The following is a 21,579-nucleotide window of genomic DNA, read 5'->3' as shown; positions in this document are numbered from 1 at the left end:
GCCTTCTCTCTCTCAACTCTCCTCCGTTTTCTTGTCATTTGATTTCCCCGTCAATATCAGAGGAGAACGGATAATACTTAGTCTTGGAAGACCTAGTCGTTCCTTTCAAGAACAGATCAATTCGGATCTACAATGGAATCATCTCCAGGCACGCTTCCGCTGCGTTATAATTATAGTCTATATTCATGATTAGGATAATGATAAACATTCTATCAGTTGGTATTAGAGCTATCCTATTTATGAATCGATAATTTTTATAATGATCTCATTTGAATCTGGATTGGTTTATTTATTTATTTATTTATTTTAATTAATAATAAATAAAATATATTATTTTATTTTTATTATCATTACTATTAAACTACAAGATAAATAAGGAAATAATATTCTCTATTATCATTAAAATAAATAAGGAATTGATAATATAATATTTTTTTTATTATTATTAAATAAATAAGGAATTGATAATATAATATTTTTTTATTATCATTAAATAAATAAGGAATTGATAATATAATATTTATTTTTATCATCATTAATAAAGAATTTATATTATATTAAATAATATTAACGGCTAAGAAATGAATTATTAGAATCTGTTTTATTAAATTAGATAATAATATTAATAATCTAATATTTATTCTTTTTAAATAAAATAATTTCATCTTCAGATGTCACCAAAGTGACCTCTATTTCGTAATTGTTTTATTTAAATTCTTAAGGATGGTTATATATATATTTTTATTTCATGCGTTTATTGATTAACCCAAAGGTTGATCAATACTTGACAGAAATATAAACATACTCGTGGTAATAAATCTGTGACAGTTATTAAGTTTTCATGTGGATTATACTTTTATCTAAAGATAAATTTATTAGTTTTACAAAATTTATTGTCAAGATTTTATTATTGCAACAAGAGTACCGCTTACAATTAAAATTATTATCCAAAGATTTGGTTTTAATGCTGTGTTTGGTATCTTGCGATGGGGTTAACCATAATTTGTTTATTATTTAAATATTTGTAATAATGTGAGTGTTTATATTTTTTTTGTTAACTTCAGGATCTGGTTCTTTGATATCTGCTAACTATCCAGTCCCCATTTTATCGGTGGACAACTTTAAGAACTGAAAAGAATCTATTTTGATTCATTTGGGCTGTATGGATCTGGACTTAGCATTAAGGATAGACCAACCCGTTCCTCTTACGGATGTAAGCACTGCTGATCAAAGGTAGATGTTTGAGAAGTGGGAAAAGTCTAATCGTTTAAGTCTGATGATCATAAAGAAAAGCATTCCAGAAATATTCGGGGTACGATATCTGATGATATCACTAAGGCTGAAGAATTTCTCATCGAGATAGAAAAACGCTTTACTAAAAGCGATAAGGAGGAAATGAGTATTTTTCTTAAGTCACTCATTGCCATGAGGTATCTCGGGAAGGGGAACATAAGGGAGTACATCCTTAATATGTCCAATGTCGCTTCAAAACTGAGAGCACTCAAGTTAGACCTTTCAGAGGACATGTTAGTCCTATTGGTCCTGCTCTCACTTCCTGCTCAATACGATTAGTTCAAAGTTAGTTATAACTGTCAAAATGAGAAATGGACTCTTAATGAACTCATTTCTCACCGTGTTGAAGAGGAAGAAAGAATGAAGCACAAAAGGACTAAGGAGGTACATATGATTGGAACCTCGAAATATGTCGACGACAATAAAAGAAAGTTTAAGGCCATGAAGATTGAGACTGATAAGGCTCCAGTCCCAGCTCCTCAGGCTCGTCCTATGGAGAAATCTTGCTTCTTTTGCAAGAAGACTGGACATGAAAAGAAGGATTGTGCCAGCTATCACAATTGGTGTGTGAAGAAAGGTACTGTTCTTACTTTGGTTTGTTTTGAAGTTAATCTAGCTTCAATGCCTCGAAACACTTGGTGGTTAGACTCTGGTTCAACTACTAACATCAGTGTTTCAATGCAGGGTTGCCTAAGCCACCGGAGCCCAATTGATGCTGAAAGACGCATTTACTTTAGAAATGGGGAATCGGTCGAAGTGGAAGTAGTTGGCGATTTTAAATTATTTCTAAGTACTGGGCATTTTCTTGAATTAAAAGACACTTTTATTATACCGCCATTTAGACGGAATTTGGTTTATGTTTCTTATTTGGACAAATTCGGTTATCATTGTTCGTTTGGAAACAATGAAGTTGCATTGTCTTTGAATTCAAATTTGGTTGGTTTTGGTACTTTTATGTTGAATGACAATTTATACATGCTTGACACTTTAACTTCATATCATGAAACCCTAAATGTGCAAACGAGAGGTAATAAGCAAAAATTAAATAATTCAAGTTTATTATGGCACAAACGTTTAGGTCATATTTCGAAAAATCGAGTTGAAAGACTCATTAAGGATGGAATTCTTGATTCCATAGATTTTTCGGATATTGAGGTTTGTGTTAACTGCATTAAAGGTAAACAAACCAAAGTGAAGAGGACAAATGCTTATCGAGCTACAGAAGTCTTAGAGTTGATACATATAGACATTTGTGGGCCATTTTCCACACCTTCGTGGAATGGTCAACAATACTTTGTATCATTCACAGATAATTATTCTCGATATGGCTATCTTTACCTCATAAGGGAAAAATCTGAGGCAGTGGACATGTTCAAAGCATTTAAGGTTGAAGTTGAAAATCAACTCAACAAATGCATTAAGATCATTAGATCTGACCGTGGAGGTGAATATTACGGTAGAAATGATGGATCGGGTGAACAACGTCCAGGCCCTTTTGCTAACTTCCTTAAAGAGTGTGGAATAGTCTCTCAATACACCATGCCGGGTTCTCTTAGCATGAATGGTATTGCAGAGAGACGTAATCACACATTAAAAGATATGGTTCGAAGTATGATATGTCAAACTACTTTGCCAAAATCTTTTTTGGGGGAAGCATTAAAAACTGCAGTCTACATTCTTAATCGAGTACCGACTAAGGCGACAATCAAAACACCTTATGAACTTTGGAATGGGCGTAAACCCAACTTACGTCATTTTAGGGTGTGGGGATGTCTAGCTGAGGCAAGGCGTTATATGTCAAATGAACCAAAGCTAGCATCTCGTACGGTGAGTAGTCACTTTATTGGTTACTCGGAACGGTCAAAGGGGTATAAGTTTTATGATCCCACATCAAGAAACATTTTTGAGACGGGTATTGCCACGTTTTTTGAGAATGTTGAGTTTGGGGGGAGAAATACAGTTTTAGACTTGTCTTTAGAGGATCAAGAAATCACCAAAGTGATTGACCTGACACCTCAAGAAGAATTAGTCATTCCGACTCCCATACAGTTTCAAGATACAATTGAGGAACCCATTCAAATTGAACGGGAACACCAAGTTGTAGCTGAAGAACAAACTCAAGAAACTCAAGAACATATTGTTCAAGAGCTAACGTTATTACGTAGATCCACTAGAGAACGGAGAAATGTCATTCTGAATGATTATGTGATATTTCTTCAAGAAAATGAGGACAATGGTGGCATGACTGAGGATGATCCTATCAACTTTTGTCATGCCATGAAGGGTCCTAATTCGGATAAATGGATCGAAGCAATGCGTGATGAGTATAAATCAATGCAAGACAATAAGGTTTGGGAACTTGTCCTATTGCCAGAAGGTGCAAAACCCATAGGTTGTAAATAGATTTTTAAAACCAAACGGGATGCTAATGGTAATGTGGAGAGGTATAAAGCACGTCTTGTAGCTAAAGGATATACTCAGAAAAAAGGAATTGACTATAAAGAGACTTTCTCTCCGGTTTCTTCGAAAGACTCTTTTAGGACAATCATGGCTCTAGTGGCACATTTTGATTTGGAGCTTCATCAGATGGATGTAAAGACAGTGTTTCTGAATGGTGACATTGATGAAATAATATATATGGTACAACCTGAAAGTTTTGAGGTCGATGACCCGAAACAAATGGTTTGTAAATTAAGAAAATCTATCTATGGACTAAAACAAGCGTCTCGCCAGTGGTATCACAAATTTCATCAAATAATTCTTTCCTACAGTTTTAAAATGAATGTAGTTGATGATTGTGTTTATCAAAAGTTTAGTGGGAGTAATTTTTTTTTTTGTTTTGTATGTGGATGACATTCTGCTTGCCACGATATGAGCTTCTTGCACGAAACTAAGAAAATTCTTTCGAATAACTTTGAAATGAAAGATCTTGGTGAAACATCTTTTGTATTAGGGATCCAAATATACCGTGAAAGATCTTAGTGTATTCTTGGGTTATCTCAAAGGAGCTATATCGATAAAGTGCTTGAACGATTTGGCATGCAGAATTGCAAACCAGGAAATACCCCAGTTGCCAAAGGAGACAAATTCAGTTTAAATCAATATCCAAAATCAAGTTTAGACATCCAGGAAATGCAAAAGATTCCATATGCTTCTGCAGTTGGAAGTCTTATGTATGCACAAGTATGTACGCGTCCGGATATTGCGTTCATAGTTGGTGTGTTAGGCAGATATCTCAATAATCCTGGAATGGATCACTGGAAAGCAGCTAAAAGGGTGATGAGATACCTAAAGAAAATAAAGGATTATATGCTCACATATAGGAGGTCAGACCATTTGGAGATCGTTGGGTATTCTGACTCCGATTTTGCGGGTTGCCCAGATAGTAGGAGATCTACATCTGTCTGCGTTTATACATTGGCTGGAGGAGCCATTTTTTGGCATAGTGCCAAACAGACACTTGTTACCAGCTCTACTATGGAGGCTGAATTTGTGGCATGTTTTGAAGCTTCACATTAGAGAATTTGGTTAAAGAATTTTGTCACAAGGATGCGCATTATTCCGGGGGTCGAAAAACCTATTAAGATTTTTTATGACAATAATTTAGCTGTTTTGTATTCCAATAACAATAGGAGCTCGTCGAAGTCAAAGCATATTGACATTAAGTTCCTACGTGTGAAAGAAATGGTACAAAGTGGTCAGATTTGCATCGAGCATTTAGGAACAAAATCTATGTTAGCAGACCCCCAGACTAAAGGTGTAACAACTATGGTATTTTACGTGAATACTGCACGTATGGGTGTGTTACAATTTAAGGAAGCTTCATTATAGTGGGAGAGTATGCTACAATTAATTTTTGTTTGTCAATTGCGCGATGTTTTCTAGAGCACTTTTCTGATCAAAAATAAAGTTTATTTTTTTGACACTTTTGTACATTATATTCAAAGATAACGATCTCATCAAGTTTGGACCAGAGAAAATTGACATATTCATGTCACATTAATGTGATTTTCTCTCTACATGTTTCATAATTGATCCATGTCATTTGATTGTAGTAGTATCAGTGATTATTGTTAGTTTAGCCATAAATATGACGAATGCTTCTTTAGTCCTATGTTGCTATGATTGATGGACCAGATTGTTATAAGCCCTTTATTTTTATTGACTGATAAATTGAGCTCTTGAAAAATAATGTGTTCATTCGGATACATATTAAATCCAGTGGGAGATTGTTGGATTTTGGATTTAAATATATATGTAGAACATATTATTAGATTAAAGTCATGGGCTTAATGATTATGAAATGAATAATTGTAGATACCCGTTTAGTATTTGTTTTTGGTGACGTGACAAAAACAAGTATTAATAATATGGTGGGCCTTCTTATATTGTGGGCTTTAACAATATATGGGCTTCAACTAGGGTTAGGTCCCTAAGACAAGTATTATTTAAGAAACTGGAGAGGGAGATTCAAAGAAGAACTCTCACGCCTTCTCTCTCTCAACTCTCCTTTGTTTTATTGTCCTTTGATTTCCCCCGTCAATATTAGTTTTGGAAGACCTAGCCGTTCCTTTCAAAAACAGATCAATCCGGATCTACAATGGGATCATCTTCAGGTACGCTTCCGATGCGTTATAATTATAGTCTATATTCATGATTAGGATAATGATAAACATTCTATCAGCCCTAACTCAGGCTCTGATACCACTGTTGAGTAAATACTCTCTAAGATCAACACAATATTGCAAAGTAAACTAGAAATCTAATCATAAAACAAGACGCATAAGAAGAATACACAAGATTTGATATCGGAGTTCAGCCTAAATTGGACTTACGTCTCCGTCAAGCTCAACTTGGAGCTTGATTCCACTATAGAGAAAAATGTACCAGATTACAATCACGCACACACTACCTTTCTCTACAAAAATTCTTCACCAAAATCTCCCAAAAAAAAGTAACCCTCACTCAAGAAAAAAAACAGAATCTCAAAAACTTAACTACCTATCCTCTAGTTGTCATCAATATATAATAACAGAAAATGAATGACCCGGTTTTATTATTAATTAAACCAAACCAAAAAACGGCTCAAACACCTATTCAGTAATTAACTTTTAATAATCAACCCAAAATCAACACTATATTATTTTTTTCTAAAACATAAAAAGAAGAAGCAATATCCCCACAATATTAAAAAAAATTTAAGCTTATATTTTATATGGATGATGTCTATTAGTAATGGTACAATGAGATTCATCATATCCACAATATAGTGGTAACACAAATTATTTATTTATTTTGAAGGAATTTCATTTAAAAAATGTCATATATAAGTCTATAATGATAAAATTTATATAATAAAATCTAATTGATTATTTTTTTAATTATTGTGTAAAGTTGAAAATACAAAAATGGAATTTATGTGTCAATTTTTTTAATAACAAAATTTAATTTATTTCAGATTTTACCTTTATTATAATAACCTGAAATTGATAGTCTAATTCTTATATAATTAAGGTGGAAATATATGTTTTGTATTTGGTTAATTTTTAAAAAAATTATTGGATATAACCATCATTAATATATTATATATTGTGATTAAACTTTTTATCAAAATTTTGATTTTTTTGTTAATAATTTATTTAAATTATTTCGCTTATATATATATTTGTCCATATGCATTACACCAGAATTCCTTAAATATATAAATATTTCAATTAGTTAAGTCACAACATATTTGAATGAACAAATAACAATGTAACAAACTTACAATACAACGTATTTGAACAATTTTTAATATACAAGTACAAACTAACAAAAATACTAAAACAAAAGAAATATAGACAAATAAAATATGGTGTGTGTATATATATATTAAGGCAATTGAAAATGTAGCTATAAACTTACCAATAGAGGTATTATCTTGAAATTTGTGGCAAGCATTGCTAATTAAAAATACTTGTTTTCATGTAGATGTCACATGAGGTGATCATATATAAGTGTCTAAAGAACAATGGATCATGCATATTGTGTATATTATTTATTTTTATTTAATGAACAGTTCATATATATATAAGAAAAATAAAATTATGGTTGCAGAAATTCTGATAAGGGTGCCAAAAACATAAGGGCCCCGTCCCTCGTTGGGATGTCTCTAAGAAACATGGCACGCCATAAATTTCATGCAACCCATTTTCCTTTCTATTTATTTTTCTGTATATACATAAATTACAATTATAAATTAAATTTCAAATAAGTTCATTTAATTCCCCGTTTTCAGTTAACTCGTAATTAAAAATACATCAAATTTATAAGAAGCTAAAATAAACAATAATAATTCATAACATTAATATAGTACTATTATAGACGGTTGCAACAATCATTTGTATTGGGAATTGCTGGTTGTTATTGTTTTTTATTTATTATTGTATAGGTCCTTCCAAAAGTTTGTAGGTCACATTTGTTTTTTATCATTATTATTATTATTATTAATGTCACGTTCTTCAGAAGAAGACTATATTTATTATTATTATTATTTTTATTTAAACTTAACTTAATATGTTTTTTAATATGTAGTACAAAATATTCTAGCCAACCGCTGAAGAAATAAAGGTGGTGGTGATAATGATTCAACTACCGTCGGTTTAATTATTAAAATAAAAAAAAATAAAAAATAAATAAAAATAAATAAAAATCAGACGGTTCACATGCAGCAAAAAGTAGATGATTGTCATTTCACGGGTCCTACAGGATAAATTTGTTGTCTTTAAATAATTTAATTTTTATTTTTATTTTTACAGGAGACAGTAATTAATAATTATAATAATAATAATATATAGTTCAGTCCACCCCAATTTAATGAAAGAGACTGCCCAAAAGCAAACTGCAGAGCTTCCCTCTGGATAATAATAAATTTTACTTCACGCGCTCTCAACCACGTTATAAATAAATCAAAACCAAACAAGATGAATAATAGCGCGTGTATTGCACTTTCTATATAAAAGTTTTACTGAAATAATTAAAATGCTCAAGAAAGCTAAGCTTAAATATATAATAATTAAGTTTTTTAATATATACACAAGTATAATAAATTTTGTTTAAATTAATATCTTAACAAGATATAATTATGTTTGTCTAAACATGACTTAAATAACACAAAATAATGGTAAGTTTGATTCAGATTAGCTTCTTTCCTTTAATTATTTTTTTTTAATGAGAGAGAACTAGCCTAAGGTAACTTGAAGAAATGACACTAATGAATTCACTTATTTAACTTTTTGACTGTGCTTAAAATAAATAGGTGACATATTTTTCTTTTTTTGAACGATATTGTCCCTGTCGCGAGACGTCTTCATTCGCGAGACGCAACCGGCACTCGCGAGTCGCAAACGGTACTCGCGAGACGCAAATGACAATCGCAAGACGAATTTTTTTTTTCAAAAAAAAGAAAAAGAAATTATCTCGCGATTGCCCGTTGCATCTCGCTCGCAACGGGGGCATTTTTGTCTAAAAGAAAAGTGTCACCAGCGCATTTATTTTATGCACTGGCCAAAAAATCAAATAAGGGTCATTTCATCAAATTTTCACTTTCAGAAACTTTCAAAAATCGAACTCGTAACTTTTTGAATTTTAAGTCAATATTCTTACCTATCTTTTATAGGATTCAGGTTATTCAATTAAAAGAATAAGATGGAGAAAAAATTATAAAATATTTTTGATTATCATTCTTTTAAGTTAAATTATTACTTAAAATTACTATAATAAATTATTACAAAAATTGCTAAATGCTTAAAATTAAACGTTGGAACTCTAAAATATTGAATTTTTGTTGTTACAAAAGTTTAGAATTTTGTAGTAACAAGTTTAGTCCAGTTATTACACAAAATAAATGTAGGAGATTATTACGCAAATTAATGAAAAAAATTAATTACTGAATCAACCGCACCTTAAAATATGTAATTTTTATATTTACAAAAGTTCAGAATTTTATACTCAGCAGTTATACTCTTGCTCTCTCTCTCTCTAGTCTCTCTTCTCTCTTCTCTCTCTGTGCACTCACTCACCCTGTGTGCCCCAGATCCATGCTTTCATCCTCATTGTTTCAGGAACCCTAGATCACTTCTTCGCTAGGGTTTCACGGTTCCTAATACTCCGTGAGTTGCGTTTCTCAGTTACCTGCTCATGGCATTATCATTTCTCCAGGTACAAAGAACTCAACTCACCTCACTCTATAACTTCCACAAGAGATCCAGCTGATTTCGTGTGTTCCGCTTGCTATATTCACTCAAACGTCTCTGGTTTCGAATACTCGCGCTTCATTCATTGATTTTTTTGTTCATGTGTTGGTGTTTTGAGCTAAAGCTTAATGGAATTAGAGGACGAAGTACCTATTAAGGCTATTTTCATGTTCGTTTTCTTACATTGAGTAGTAGTGTATGTTATAGAAAAGAGATAGTGTAAGTAGAATGGGGAGTATTTGTTGTAAACCTTCCGCTATTGAAGATATAAGAGAGAGTCCAAGGGAGAGATTATCTTCCAAGGCATCCTCCGAGTATCGAACATCTAGGGTTCCGATTTCAAGGAGAGAAGACGATTATAATAGAGTGAAAGACCGAGTGAACAACAGCGGTGGTGGTGGTGGTGACGGGAGGTCGTATTTGATTGATAGACAAGGAACTGATTTAGCTCGATTGCAAGGAGAATATTCTGGGAGGAAGAAAGAGAAGACGACGGTGGAGTATATACCTCAACATCATCATCCTGGAACAGGCAACATCCATGGTTCAATTGAAGGTGAGCAAGTCGCAGCAGGATGGCCACCATGGTTAGCGGCAGTTGCCGGAGAAGCTATCAGAGGATGGATTCCACGAAGAGCAGATTCATTTGAGAAGTTGGATAAGGTAATAATTATTATTGTTATTATTATTGTGTGGTCTCCATGAATCCTTTATTAAAGGCAGGAGAGTTAAAAAATTCTTTATGGAACAGATAGGACAGGGAACATATAGTAATGTATATCGTGCCCGTGATCTTGAGAGAGGGAAGATTGTTGCATTGAAGAAAGTAAGATTTGATAATCTCGAACCAGAAAGTGTCCGTTTCATGGCTAGAGAAATTCATATTCTGCGTAGACTTGATCATCCAAATATCGTCAAGCTTGAAGGTCTCGTCACTTCTCGAATGTCTTGCAGCTTATACCTTGTGTTTGAATACATGGAGCATGATCTTGCTGGCCTTGCTTCACACCCTGCTCTTAAGTTCACAGAAGCTCAGGTAATTTCTTTGCTTAATGATGATAATAATGATGATGATAATGATGATGATGATTGTAAATTGGTAATTCTGTTGATACGACCGACCAGGTTAAGTGTTACATGCAACAACTATTACGGGGGCTTGATCACTGTCACAGCCATGGTGTACTGCACCGTGACATTAAAGGTTCAAACCTCTTAATCGATAACAATGGCATCCTGAAGATTGCAGACTTTGGTTTAGCAAGTTTCTATGATCCTCAACATTCTCTGCCATTGACGAGCCGAGTTGTCACTCTTTGGTATCGACCGCCGGAGCTTCTACTTGGAGCTGCTTACTATGGACCTGCCGTGGACTTATGGAGTACTGGTTGCATTCTAGCCGAATTATATGCTGGGAAGCCTATCATGCCAGGGAGAACCGAGGTTTGTTCAAAATCTTTATATAGACAGGTGATGTGATAAATAATATGAGAAGCTTCAACTAATGTACCCTCCTTATAATATAATAGGTTGAACAGTTGCATAAGATTTTTAAGCTATGTGGGTCACCCTCTGAAGAGTATTGGCGAAAGGCTAAGTTGCCTCATGCTACCATTTTCAAGCCCCAGCAACCTTATAGACGGGTTGTTGGAGATACATACAGAGACTTCCCTGCACCTGCCTTGGACCTAATGGAGACCCTACTCTCAATTGATCCAGCTGATCGCGGCTCTGCAGCTTATGCACTACAAAGCGATGTATGATGTTCTAGGTCAACAGTTTTGGCACCTATTAGTGTTTTCCATGTAAAAATGACATTTATTTTTATTACAGTTCTTTGTGACAAAACCGCTGCCTTGTGATCCTTCTATCTTGCCTAAGTATCCTCCTAGCAAGGAGTTAGATGCCAAAGTACGGGATGAAGAAGCTCGAAGGTAGATTGAAGAAATAGTTTCTTTTAATTATGATCACTGCTTTCTTTTCTTCATCTTTTTATGTTGTACTCCATTGTAGGCAAGCAGCTGCAGCAGGAAACAAGGGTGGAAATCGACATGATGTTGAGAGAAGATATAGGGAGTCTAGAGCTGTTCCAGCACCCGATGCTAATGCTGAATTGCCTTCGTCCATGCAGGTAATCATCATTCACGTTAAAAAAGATTTGTGAACCAAAAACAGTTACATTGATTGACCATTCATATTGGAAACCCTTTATAATTTGATCCTCAGAAACGACAAGGTTTCTCTACTACCAAGAGCCGAAGTGAGAAGTTCAACTCCCACCAAGAAGTTGCTTCAGGCTTTCCAATTGACCCACCTAGACCATCACAGGTTATTGAAGAAGAAACAACAAAAGATCACCTTGAGAATGTTCACAAGAGGGCCTCCCATTCCGGTCCACTTACTCGTCGGTCTGGCTGGTCAAAGACAGGGAAGAACATGGACGAATCTCCCAAAATTTCTACTGGGGCTGATTTGGCTAGGAGTCATCTCTTGTCCGACGATCACCTAGAAAAACCCGATTACTCACAACAGATGGACGTTCCCAAAGTAATAATATCTAGGTACTCGGGATCTTATAAAGACTCCTCCGAGTCCACAATGAAACATACACCGAGTTTGTCAGGTTCACATCAGAATGGAGGGAACAAGGATCCAATCCTTGTAAGTTCCATAAGAACATATCCATTTGTTAACTTTCTTACAAGTAGAATTAACTTTCTGAATTCTGATGAACTTATTTGTCACAGCTTGGGTACGGGTCAAAAGGAAACAAAATACATTACTCTGGACCTTTGGTAGTTCCTTCAAGCAAAGTAGATCAGATGCTGAAAGACCATGATCGCCAAATACAAGAGGCGGCAAGAAGATCTCGGCTTGACAAGGCAAAACTGAGAAGAGCCCAGCAGCAGGCAGAAGGGAACCAATTATCTACAAATGCATTATTTGTCTCGGGTCGTTGATCTACACTATTTGTCCTATCCTCCTGTTGTAAGATATATGTATAGGAACCATTCTATGGAAGTTGGCAGGTGGGTGATTTTTTTGTTAATTCGATGATAGCTCGGTCGGTCACTAAGGAATTTTTACCTATATTATCCATCCACGTATTCGATTCCTGTGAGTAGGATTCAGTCATGTAGACCTTATTGTTAGCAACAACTGTACTATGACAACATAAAACATCACTGTTGTATCAAAACATGTGTCAAAAGCAGTTGGTTCATTGTTGTTATGGATATAATTTAAACCATCTTTTACTTAATTATTGTACAAGCTTCCTCTTCATACTTTAGTAGAATTGCACTATAATTGAGGAAAGAACCAGAGTACAAAATTCTTTGCTTATATCTATGTGGGACAGGACTATAATTCTACTCTTCTTGTCTTTCTCTTTCTCCCTAATCCTTTAGGTACAATCAAATAATGGACAAGAATCAAATTGATTTATTTACACTGGTTTGGTTTAGATTTCGATAGAAGGGAAAGCTTAGCAATAAGTTGTTGAAGCTTCTTAACACCAGGGCCGGGCCTAAGCTTAGTAGGATCCCCTACGCTGGAGCACATGGGTTTTCCAGTGCACCAGCCCCCGGGTGTAAAGCTCCCATTCTTCCGCCCTAGTAACTCTTTATCAATCAGGTCAAGTAAAGGGTCACCTTGTTTGAATTTACGAGCGAATGCTGCATTACTCGCCACCATTTTGTTCGTGTCGTTGAGAGTAAGCGTGTGCGGGTGTTGCTTTGGAGGATTATCCCAAGCAATGTAGTGCATGTCGCTGTTTACAACCGTGTGTGCAAACTCCGGTGCATTGCAAACGACTGTCTGAAAGTAGCCTTCAGGAGATGAGACAAAATTCGTGTAGTACATAAGCAAGGTTCTGGGAAGGTTGTCCCAGCCCCATATCACATATTCTACAAATGAGCGCGAAAGAATCATCCATGCCGAACCTGAAAGATATGAATTTCAGATAATTGATCGAGCCAAAATCAGCCATTAATGAAGGTAGAAAAAACTGACCTGTAAACAATTTAAAGGCTGTTGGCAAACTTCTTCTGGGATTAGCCCAAAGTAAATCCTTCTTTGTTGACTGATAGAGCCCAGGATCTATGATTAAAGGCATTGCTCTTTGACCCCTGCAAAGGGTAGTGGTTAAAAATAGCTAATTATTCTGGACAACCTCGAGATCTAATTAGCTTACTCTTTCCAACCAAGATGGCTCGTGTGCTCGATGAAATTCAGGCTGCGGTCCAACTTAGAAAACGTGTATAGAAGATCTGAGGATAAGCTAATTTGGATTAGATTGAAAACAGTTTAAGAATAAAACTTCTGATAGAGAGATCTTGTTTCTTTCTTTACCATCTTGTGTGACAAGAGGATAATCTGATGCACTAAGGTTGATAAACCAATCCCAATCTTTACTATGCTTAAGAAGAATAGCACACGCGTGAAGAGTATTGGCTACCATGGTTGGACCTCTGTAAGTAACCATATTAGCTTTGGTGATCATATAAACATTTCCAACCTCTGCAAAAATGGGATCTCTTTCGAGTCTAGAAGTAAAAGACAGCCTCTCCTCAGCCGGTGATTCAAGATCAAGATGAACAACATAATGGTTTAAAGGATGATAAAGCGTTCGAAGAGTTCTCCATAGCTTTTCTAAATCACCTCTGGAACCAGAAATCAGATAAGCAAATCGAGGAACGGAAGGCATTCCAGGAGGAGGAGGTGTGGGTAATATCTTGGTTTCAACAAAAAGTGGCAATGTTTTGTTAACCGAAAAATGGGATTGGAAAAGTGGGAGTAATGAATCGATGGAGCGAAGGGAATAAACACGACTGGTATTGAATGATGTAGCGATTAGGAAAGCAAATACAACGAAGCTCATAAGAATATGGAAAAACCATTTCTTCTCTGTACTTGCATATCCCATGGCCCGGTGTGAATTTGTTTGTAACTAGGAAGCTAAGGTGAATTTGATGTGTATGTATGTATGTATAGGAAACGTAAGTTCAAAGAAAAGGATCGGATCAGAGAAGATGTTCATGGACGATCATCATCGGCAATTAATTAATTAATTATAAATTCAAAAGTGAATTATATATAAATGAAATACATACAATGGATCATCATGTGAATCGGATCAACGAAGAAGAATCAATCGTGTAGAGAAACGGCATTTGTAATCTGTGTAGTTGTAAATCACGATGAAGAAGATGAAGAAGAAGTAAAACCTGATTAAAGTCTGCAATAATAAGATAGTTGGAGAAGAAAACAAGAAAAAGAATTAATAATAATGAAAATGGAGAGTTTCAGTTATGAATTATAGTTATATATATTTATACCTATTCTTACCACTAGTAGTCGCTTCGTTGATCCCACCATCATATATTAGAGAGAGAAGACGTGGTTATATCTACTTTATTATTTTTTTTATAAATTATTTATTTATTTATAGGCAACTTTAATAAAATATAATTATATAAATTTAAATTTTAAATAGAAATGTTGAGATGTACGTAGTGTAGTTAATTATAAGACAAAAGTGTAATTAATGCTTTAAAAGAGAAGAGTCCAAATTCTCTCTACCAACTATTTTTATATTATTATTGAGATGGTCAAATTCTTATATAATAAATAATTATTTGAGCACAACAAATTCCTTTTGAGTTGTAGGTAGGGGTCAACAAATGGATAAAACCAATCCGTTTTGTCCGATTCGTATTAAATTCAAACTAAGTTTATCCAATCCGTAATCTAAACCATTTTACTAATTAATATGGATTGGATTGAAAATGGTTTGGATAATCCAAACTAAAAAATATTTATATATATCCGTTTTAAATTAGTCAACAAATTTTAAATTTTTTTTTTTTTTAATTTTTTTAATTTTTTTTTTAAAAAATTCGAATTTTTTTATTATTAAATTTGAATCTGAAAAAAAATAATAAAAATAAATATCCTTGCCAAGTGAATAAGTAAAATATATATTATATTTAGATAAATTTAATTTAAAAAAAATTAATTAAAAAAATATTTTTATTTGGATAGTTTGGATAATTTGGATAATCCTAATCCAATCCGATTTAATTCAATCCGAACTCAATCCGATCCGATCTCAGTCCAATCCGAAATATCCAATCCGAATTAGTATTTAGGATTCGGATTGGATTTCGGATTAAACCACCCAATGCTCACCCCTAGTTGTAGGTAAATAATATATATTTTTATAAAGAGAAATCGAGGCTCGGATTTGGTTTTGGTTTAGGTTTAGGGATAGTCGATTCTCTTGTCTTATAATATCCTTCCTCCCTTGAGAGTCGATGCTCGCATCCCCTACAGTATCGTCAACGTAGTAGAGTTTAACCATAAAGTTTGGAATACATGGATATGATTCATCTACATCTATGACGCCAGAATATCAAACCATAAAAATAGATTTATCAAATTTCTCTTATTAACATATTTTTATTCTCGATATCCTTGATATCTCATATTTTTAGATTTTAGATTTCTTATTTCAAATCTCATAATTTAGAATATCTTATTGTTAAAATTATAAAAACATTTTTGGTAACGATTTCAAATACCGTTAATTTATTATTTATGTGTCATTTATAAATAACTAAATAAAAGATTAATGTCACTAATTTAATTATCAAAATTTTCAGCGAACGGAGGAGTTTTATTTAACGATTAGCTGAAATTCATTAGTTAAAACTCTCGTTTTATTGAAATTCGATAGTTAGATTAGTGACATTAATATTTTATTCATTTATTTATAAATGTAATGTAGATAATAGATTAATCGAAACTGTTAAAGACCAAACTTCTTTTGAAATAAATTTAACAATAATAGTCTAAATTACGAGGTTATTGGAAGAATATGTGAAAAATTCGATGATAAGAAGCTACAATTTAACCATTTACATTTTTTTTATACATAAAAATTATACAAACATAAAATATATATTTTTCTTTAAAATGGTGATAAAATTCAAACATATAACTTAGTTATCATTATCATTGCACTCACCAAGAACTAAACAGTTTAATAATGGGCTAGGTTCTTCGGCCCAACATGTAAAACACCCTTTTGTATTCTCAAGTTTTACTTTGACCCAAAAAAAATATTTTGTTTACTAAAAAGTTCATTTTAATTGAAAAAATGCAACAAAATTCCTCAATTTGACCTATTTATTTAAGGGCACTCACTTGAGGACTCCCATAAACCCTAAAAACATATTTTTTTTTTCCTTTCAAACTTGAGTCTCTGAATAGAGAGCATTCTAAATTGGATTAAGATTATTCCATCTTAAATTTGGGTTGCTTAATTAATGTTGGATTGGGTTGAATATGAGTTGGGTTAAGTATGAGTTGAGTTTAATTTGGGTTGGATTAGGGTTACCCAAATTACATAAATTATATAAATTTAATTTAATTCTCTATTATTAATCCAATATAAATTAATCATCTTCCAACTTTAAGTCGAACACGTTTTTGACATGTTTAACACGTTTTCTATACGTTTAACACGTTTTTTTTACACGTTTTCACACGTTTAACACGTTTTTAACATTTTAAACACGTTGTTAACATCTTTAACACGTTTTTAACACGTTTTTCACACTTATAACACATTTTCACACATTTTTATGTTTTTTGCACGTTTAACACGTTTTAACATGTTTAACATATTTTCACACTAATAACACATTTTCACACTAATAACACATTTTTCACACGTTTAACACGTTTTTGTCACGTTTTACACCTTTTTGACATGTCTAATACATTTAACACGTTTTTGACAAGTTAAACATGTTTTTTATTTTTTGGCATTTTAACACGTTTTTGACAATATTTAACACGTTTAACACGTTTTTGATAAGTTTAACACTGTTTTCACGTTTTTGATAAGTTTAACACGTTTAACACATTTTTATATGTTTAACACGTTTAACATGTTTTCACGTTTTTAGCATGTTTAACACGTTTTTGACATATTTAACACGTTTTTTTTACATGTTTTCACATTTTTCACATTTTTGGCACGTTTAACACGTTTTTGACATATTGAACACGTTTTTAGCTCATTTAATACATTTAACACATTTTCATATGTTTAACACATTTTCCATGTTTTTTGGCACATTTTTCACGTTATTGGCACATTTTTACGTTTTTGATATTTTAACACGCTTAACACGTTTTGGCACATTTAATATATTTTTGACATGTTTAACATGTTTTTTGCACGTTAACACGTTTTGTCAAATTTTAACATGTTTTTGGCATGTTTAATACGTTTTTCATGTTTTTGGCATGTTTAACACATTTTTCATGTTTTGGCACGTTAAACGTGTGAAAAACGTATTAAACGTGTCAAAAATGTGAGAAATGTGTTAAACGTGTCAAAACATGCCAAAAACATGGAAAATGTGGAAAACGTGCCAAAAACGTGTGAAAAACATGTTAAAGACGTATTAAACGTGTCAAGAATGTGAAAAACGTGAAAAACATGTTAAACATGTCAAAACGTGTTAAATGTGCAAAAACGTAAATAAACATGTCAAAATGTGTTAAATGTGTCATAATCGTGAAAAACGTGTCAAAAATGTGTTAAACATGCCAAAAACATGAAAATGTGTTCAACGTGTCAAAAATGTGTTAAATGTGCTAAAAACGTGTTCAACGTGTCACAAATGTGTTAAATGTGTCAAAAACGTGTTAAACGTGTGAAAAACGTATTAAACGTGTCAAAACGTGAAAACATGTTAAATGTATCAAAAATGTGTTAAACACGTCAAAACGTGTCAAAAATGTGAAAAATGTGGTAAACGTGTTAAACATGTTAAAAACGTGTTAAACGGATAAAAATGTGTTAAATGAGTCAAATACATGTTAAATGAAAAAATAAAAAAATAAAAATTTGGGTTACCCAATCAATACCCAACCCATATTAGTAAATAATATGAGTTGAGTAAATTTAATTTAAATTGAATATGTGTTAAGATAATACGGGTTGGTTTTACCCGTTTACTCCCCTAATTATATATATACATTCTTACTATATATGTGCAACTCTTCCACTTGAAGCATAACATAACCTGTCCATCCTCCAAATTGTCTTGTATACATTCACATTATCGAGATCAATTAAGGAAAAAAAATTGTAAATCTATTATGATAATTCAAATAACAAGAATTGTGCCTAAAATATTAAAATTTGTGAATTCGATTCTCAGTGAAAAACATAAGTCATATTAATAAAGTATTCGAGTTATAATCAACTAACTTTGAAAATTTTGATTCCTCTATAACTTTATTTTTCTTGTCCCTTACAATAGGGAATTAGCTAGCTAGCAGACAATCCTGAAATTAGGGTAATGTCAAAAGCAACTTCCAAATACTATCATAGCCCTTCCTTCTAGTGGGGCATGGACAATATTCTTTTGATTTATAAACATTTTTTTATATTTGAATCTAACAGAAAACAATCATTCAAATTCTGGATAGGGATGATCTAGATAAGTTGGTTTGAAAAGTATCTTCAATTATTACTGTTTATGTGAGATCGATAGAATTATTTGTCCATTGCAAACTTTAAAAGTTGATTAATAAAGTCAGTGAAAAATGAAATTGTTAACACTTATATAAATTCATGAAATTGAAAGTTTACTTTTAAAATAATCTTAGTTATATGTTATTTTTATATAATTCAAAATGTAAAAGAATTTTATTTTTAAGAAAAGGACTGGTTCGGATTAAGGTTATTTAAATAATTTAGAGGAAAAAAAAATATGATTGATAATGATTTTGAGAAATTGTGATGATTTGTTTTGGTAAAAAACATAAAGAGTGTTGATATAGAAATGATTCAGAAATTCGAGAGTTTGGGTGAACTTGAAAAAAATTCTGGGGTGGGTTTGAAATACTTTTGGGGTGGACTTTAAAAAAATAACAAGAAAATTATGAATAAAACGAAAATGGATAAATGTAAGTTTGTCTTTTTAAAATATAGATGAAAGTAGTGTATGAAATTAAAAATAATAAAAAAATTAAGGGGTAATGCCATATTTGTACCGTAAATTTTTTTCAGCACACTCAAACCCTACCTAGATCTAGTTAATAAAGTTAATAAATTGAGTGATTTAAATAACGAGAAGTAGAGTAAAATGATGTTGGAGTGATTTGAGTTATTTAAATAACCCAAACAGAATATCTAATTTATAAGTTGAAAAATCAAAGTAACAATAATAATAAAATTCTCATAATGTTTTTGTTGTCTTGCTAAAGATGCCATTTTCCTTATTCTCTAGTGGGAGATACTCAATCAAACCCAGCAATTCCAATCACTCATCTTGAGTACTCCCTCTGACTTTTTCATGGACACAAAATCTATCCAAATCTCCAAACCCAGTGATAATGTTATATCCATCTCAACTAGGGTTAATTTGATACTTTTTTTTTACAAAAACAAGAAGTTAAAATACCAATTTTAATGGCCAAAACAGTTTAATTGACATCTAAATCTGGTCTAGAGATGGATGATCAAAAGTTTTCAAATATTCCTTTTACATAAAGTTATATGAATAATTTATTTGCTACGAGTAAGAAAACTCAAATAGTAAGAGTTGTTTTTAAGAGAATTATTGTCGGTAGTATTTTCTTTTCAGTCGGCGAGTGAATAGTATATATAGTTCATTTCTTTTATTAATACTGGTATATCAATATATTATTATTATTTTGGATAATTGAATTATATATAGATGGAAGACATATATAGTGCTGAAATGACATTTAATGTTCCCTTCTCTGCCCTGGTTAGATAAGTCATAACTATTAGGTTTTGAATTTAAAATATTGTTATAACTAATTTTCTTCATTTTTTTTTTTAATTTTTGTTTCAGATGTCTACGTGATGAAATGTGTTGGTTAGTTATAAAAACAATTAATTATCCTTCAAAAAAATATTATTAATTATTTGTGGGGGTGGGGGACAAATGCAGTATATATGAGAAGGAAAGCCATTTAAAATAGGCTGGCAAACATAATTGATTATTTATTTATTTATTAAGATGTAAGTCCATTTTTGTTTATATTCATAATTTAATTAGACTTTATAATGCTATAAATCATCGGGTAAGCCTATTGATTTGTTGATTTACGAGTTAGATCCGTTCTCAAAGTTTAAGATTTGAACTTACCAAACCTTATAAACACGATACTCTAAGCTAAGGTCATGTTTGATTAGTGGCATAAAGGATACTATAATAGGGTATTTTTTATATTTTTATTATTAGTATAAATTTATACCTAATATTTGATATAAAATAATAACTAATCCCGTAGTATAATACTATTCTTATATAATTTAATTTTTAATTTCTCATTTTATCTTTATTAATATTATATAATTTATTATTATATAATATATTAAATATATTTTATTTAATTTTAATATTATTATTATATATAATCATTTTTAATATAGTTATTTTTAAAATAATTTAATATTTTAATTAAAAAATATTTATTTATTTTTATAACTATAATTTTATTAATTATTATTTTCTATATTTACTTATATTATAAATAATATTTTTATTTTAGTTTATTTATTACAATTATTAATAATATTTAAATTAAATAAACATAATTTGTCGTTTATATTATAATTTTTTTTTTATATTTTAATTAAAATTATATTAATTATTAAATAATACGAATACAATAATTTATAATAATAATAATAAATAATATTATTTATAATATAAATAAATATAAATAAATATAAATAATAATAATAATTTTAAATTTATATATATATAAGTTATACTACGTCTAAACCATATATAATTTATATTATTTTTTATAATTAATATCAAACATTAATAACTTATACAATTTATACTACCGTATTTTATTTATACCTCGTTACAATTTATATCTTATACAACTTATATCTTATATAATTTATATCATTTATACTTTAAAGTTGTATACGGTTTATAATATAAATGATAGTACCCTCAGTCCTCACACATTCTCTCTC

General features: G+C 31.6%; 2 protein-coding genes across 2 annotated transcripts; one reads left to right on the top strand and one right to left on the bottom strand.

Annotated features, from left to right (window-relative positions):
• The first annotated feature begins 9,306 nt into the window (after window positions 1-9,306).
• Window positions 9,307-12,797, top strand: LOC124920663 (probable serine/threonine-protein kinase At1g54610). The gene is made up of 8 exons (XM_047461203.1): window positions 9,307-10,190; window positions 10,279-10,563; window positions 10,653-10,970; window positions 11,057-11,284; window positions 11,361-11,461; window positions 11,541-11,658; window positions 11,754-12,188; window positions 12,275-12,797. The coding sequence occupies exons 1-8, from the start codon at window positions 9,756-9,758 to the stop codon at window positions 12,485-12,487; spliced, it is 2,133 nt and encodes a 710-aa protein (XP_047317159.1). The 5' UTR covers window positions 9,307-9,755; the 3' UTR covers window positions 12,488-12,797.
• Window positions 12,731-14,454, bottom strand: LOC124920664 (beta-glucuronosyltransferase GlcAT14A-like). The gene is made up of 4 exons (XM_047461204.1): window positions 13,881-14,454; window positions 13,723-13,798; window positions 13,542-13,657; window positions 12,731-13,471 (listed from the first exon to the last, which is right to left on the bottom strand). The coding sequence occupies exons 1-4, from the start codon at window positions 14,452-14,454 to the stop codon at window positions 12,972-12,974; spliced, it is 1,266 nt and encodes a 421-aa protein (XP_047317160.1). The 3' UTR covers window positions 12,731-12,971.
• Between the last annotated feature and the right edge of the window lie 7,125 nt (window positions 14,455-21,579).

Source organism: Impatiens glandulifera, chromosome 1, assembly GCF_907164915.1.
Source record: "Impatiens glandulifera chromosome 1, dImpGla2.1, whole genome shotgun sequence".
Taxonomy (NCBI): Eukaryota; Viridiplantae; Streptophyta; class Magnoliopsida; order Ericales; family Balsaminaceae; genus Impatiens; species Impatiens glandulifera.
Note: the sequence above shows the minus strand (reverse complement) of the source record. Positions and strands in the feature narration are given on the sequence as shown.

Excerpts from the sequence above, each read along its gene's own strand:
- LOC124920663 (XM_047461203.1), top strand. The coding sequence starts at position 9,756 with ATGGGGAGTATTTGTTGTAAACCTTCCGCTATTGAAGATATAAGAGAG. Across the intron at positions 10,971-11,056 it reads TCATGCCAGGGAGAACCGAG|GTTGAACAGTTGCATAAGAT; the intron begins GTTTGTTCAAAA and ends ATAATATAATAG. Across the intron at positions 12,189-12,274 it reads GGAACAAGGATCCAATCCTT|CTTGGGTACGGGTCAAAAGG; the intron begins GTAAGTTCCATA and ends TATTTGTCACAG.
- LOC124920664 (XM_047461204.1), bottom strand. The coding sequence starts at position 14,454 with ATGGGATATGCAAGTACAGAGAAGAAATGGTTTTTCCATATTCTTATG. Across the intron at positions 13,799-13,880 it reads TCCTCTTGTCACACAAGATG|ATCTTCTATACACGTTTTCT; the intron begins GTAAAGAAAGAA and ends GCTTATCCTCAG. Across the intron at positions 13,658-13,722 it reads AGCCATCTTGGTTGGAAAGA|GGGTCAAAGAGCAATGCCTT; the intron begins GTAAGCTAATTA and ends TACCCTTTGCAG.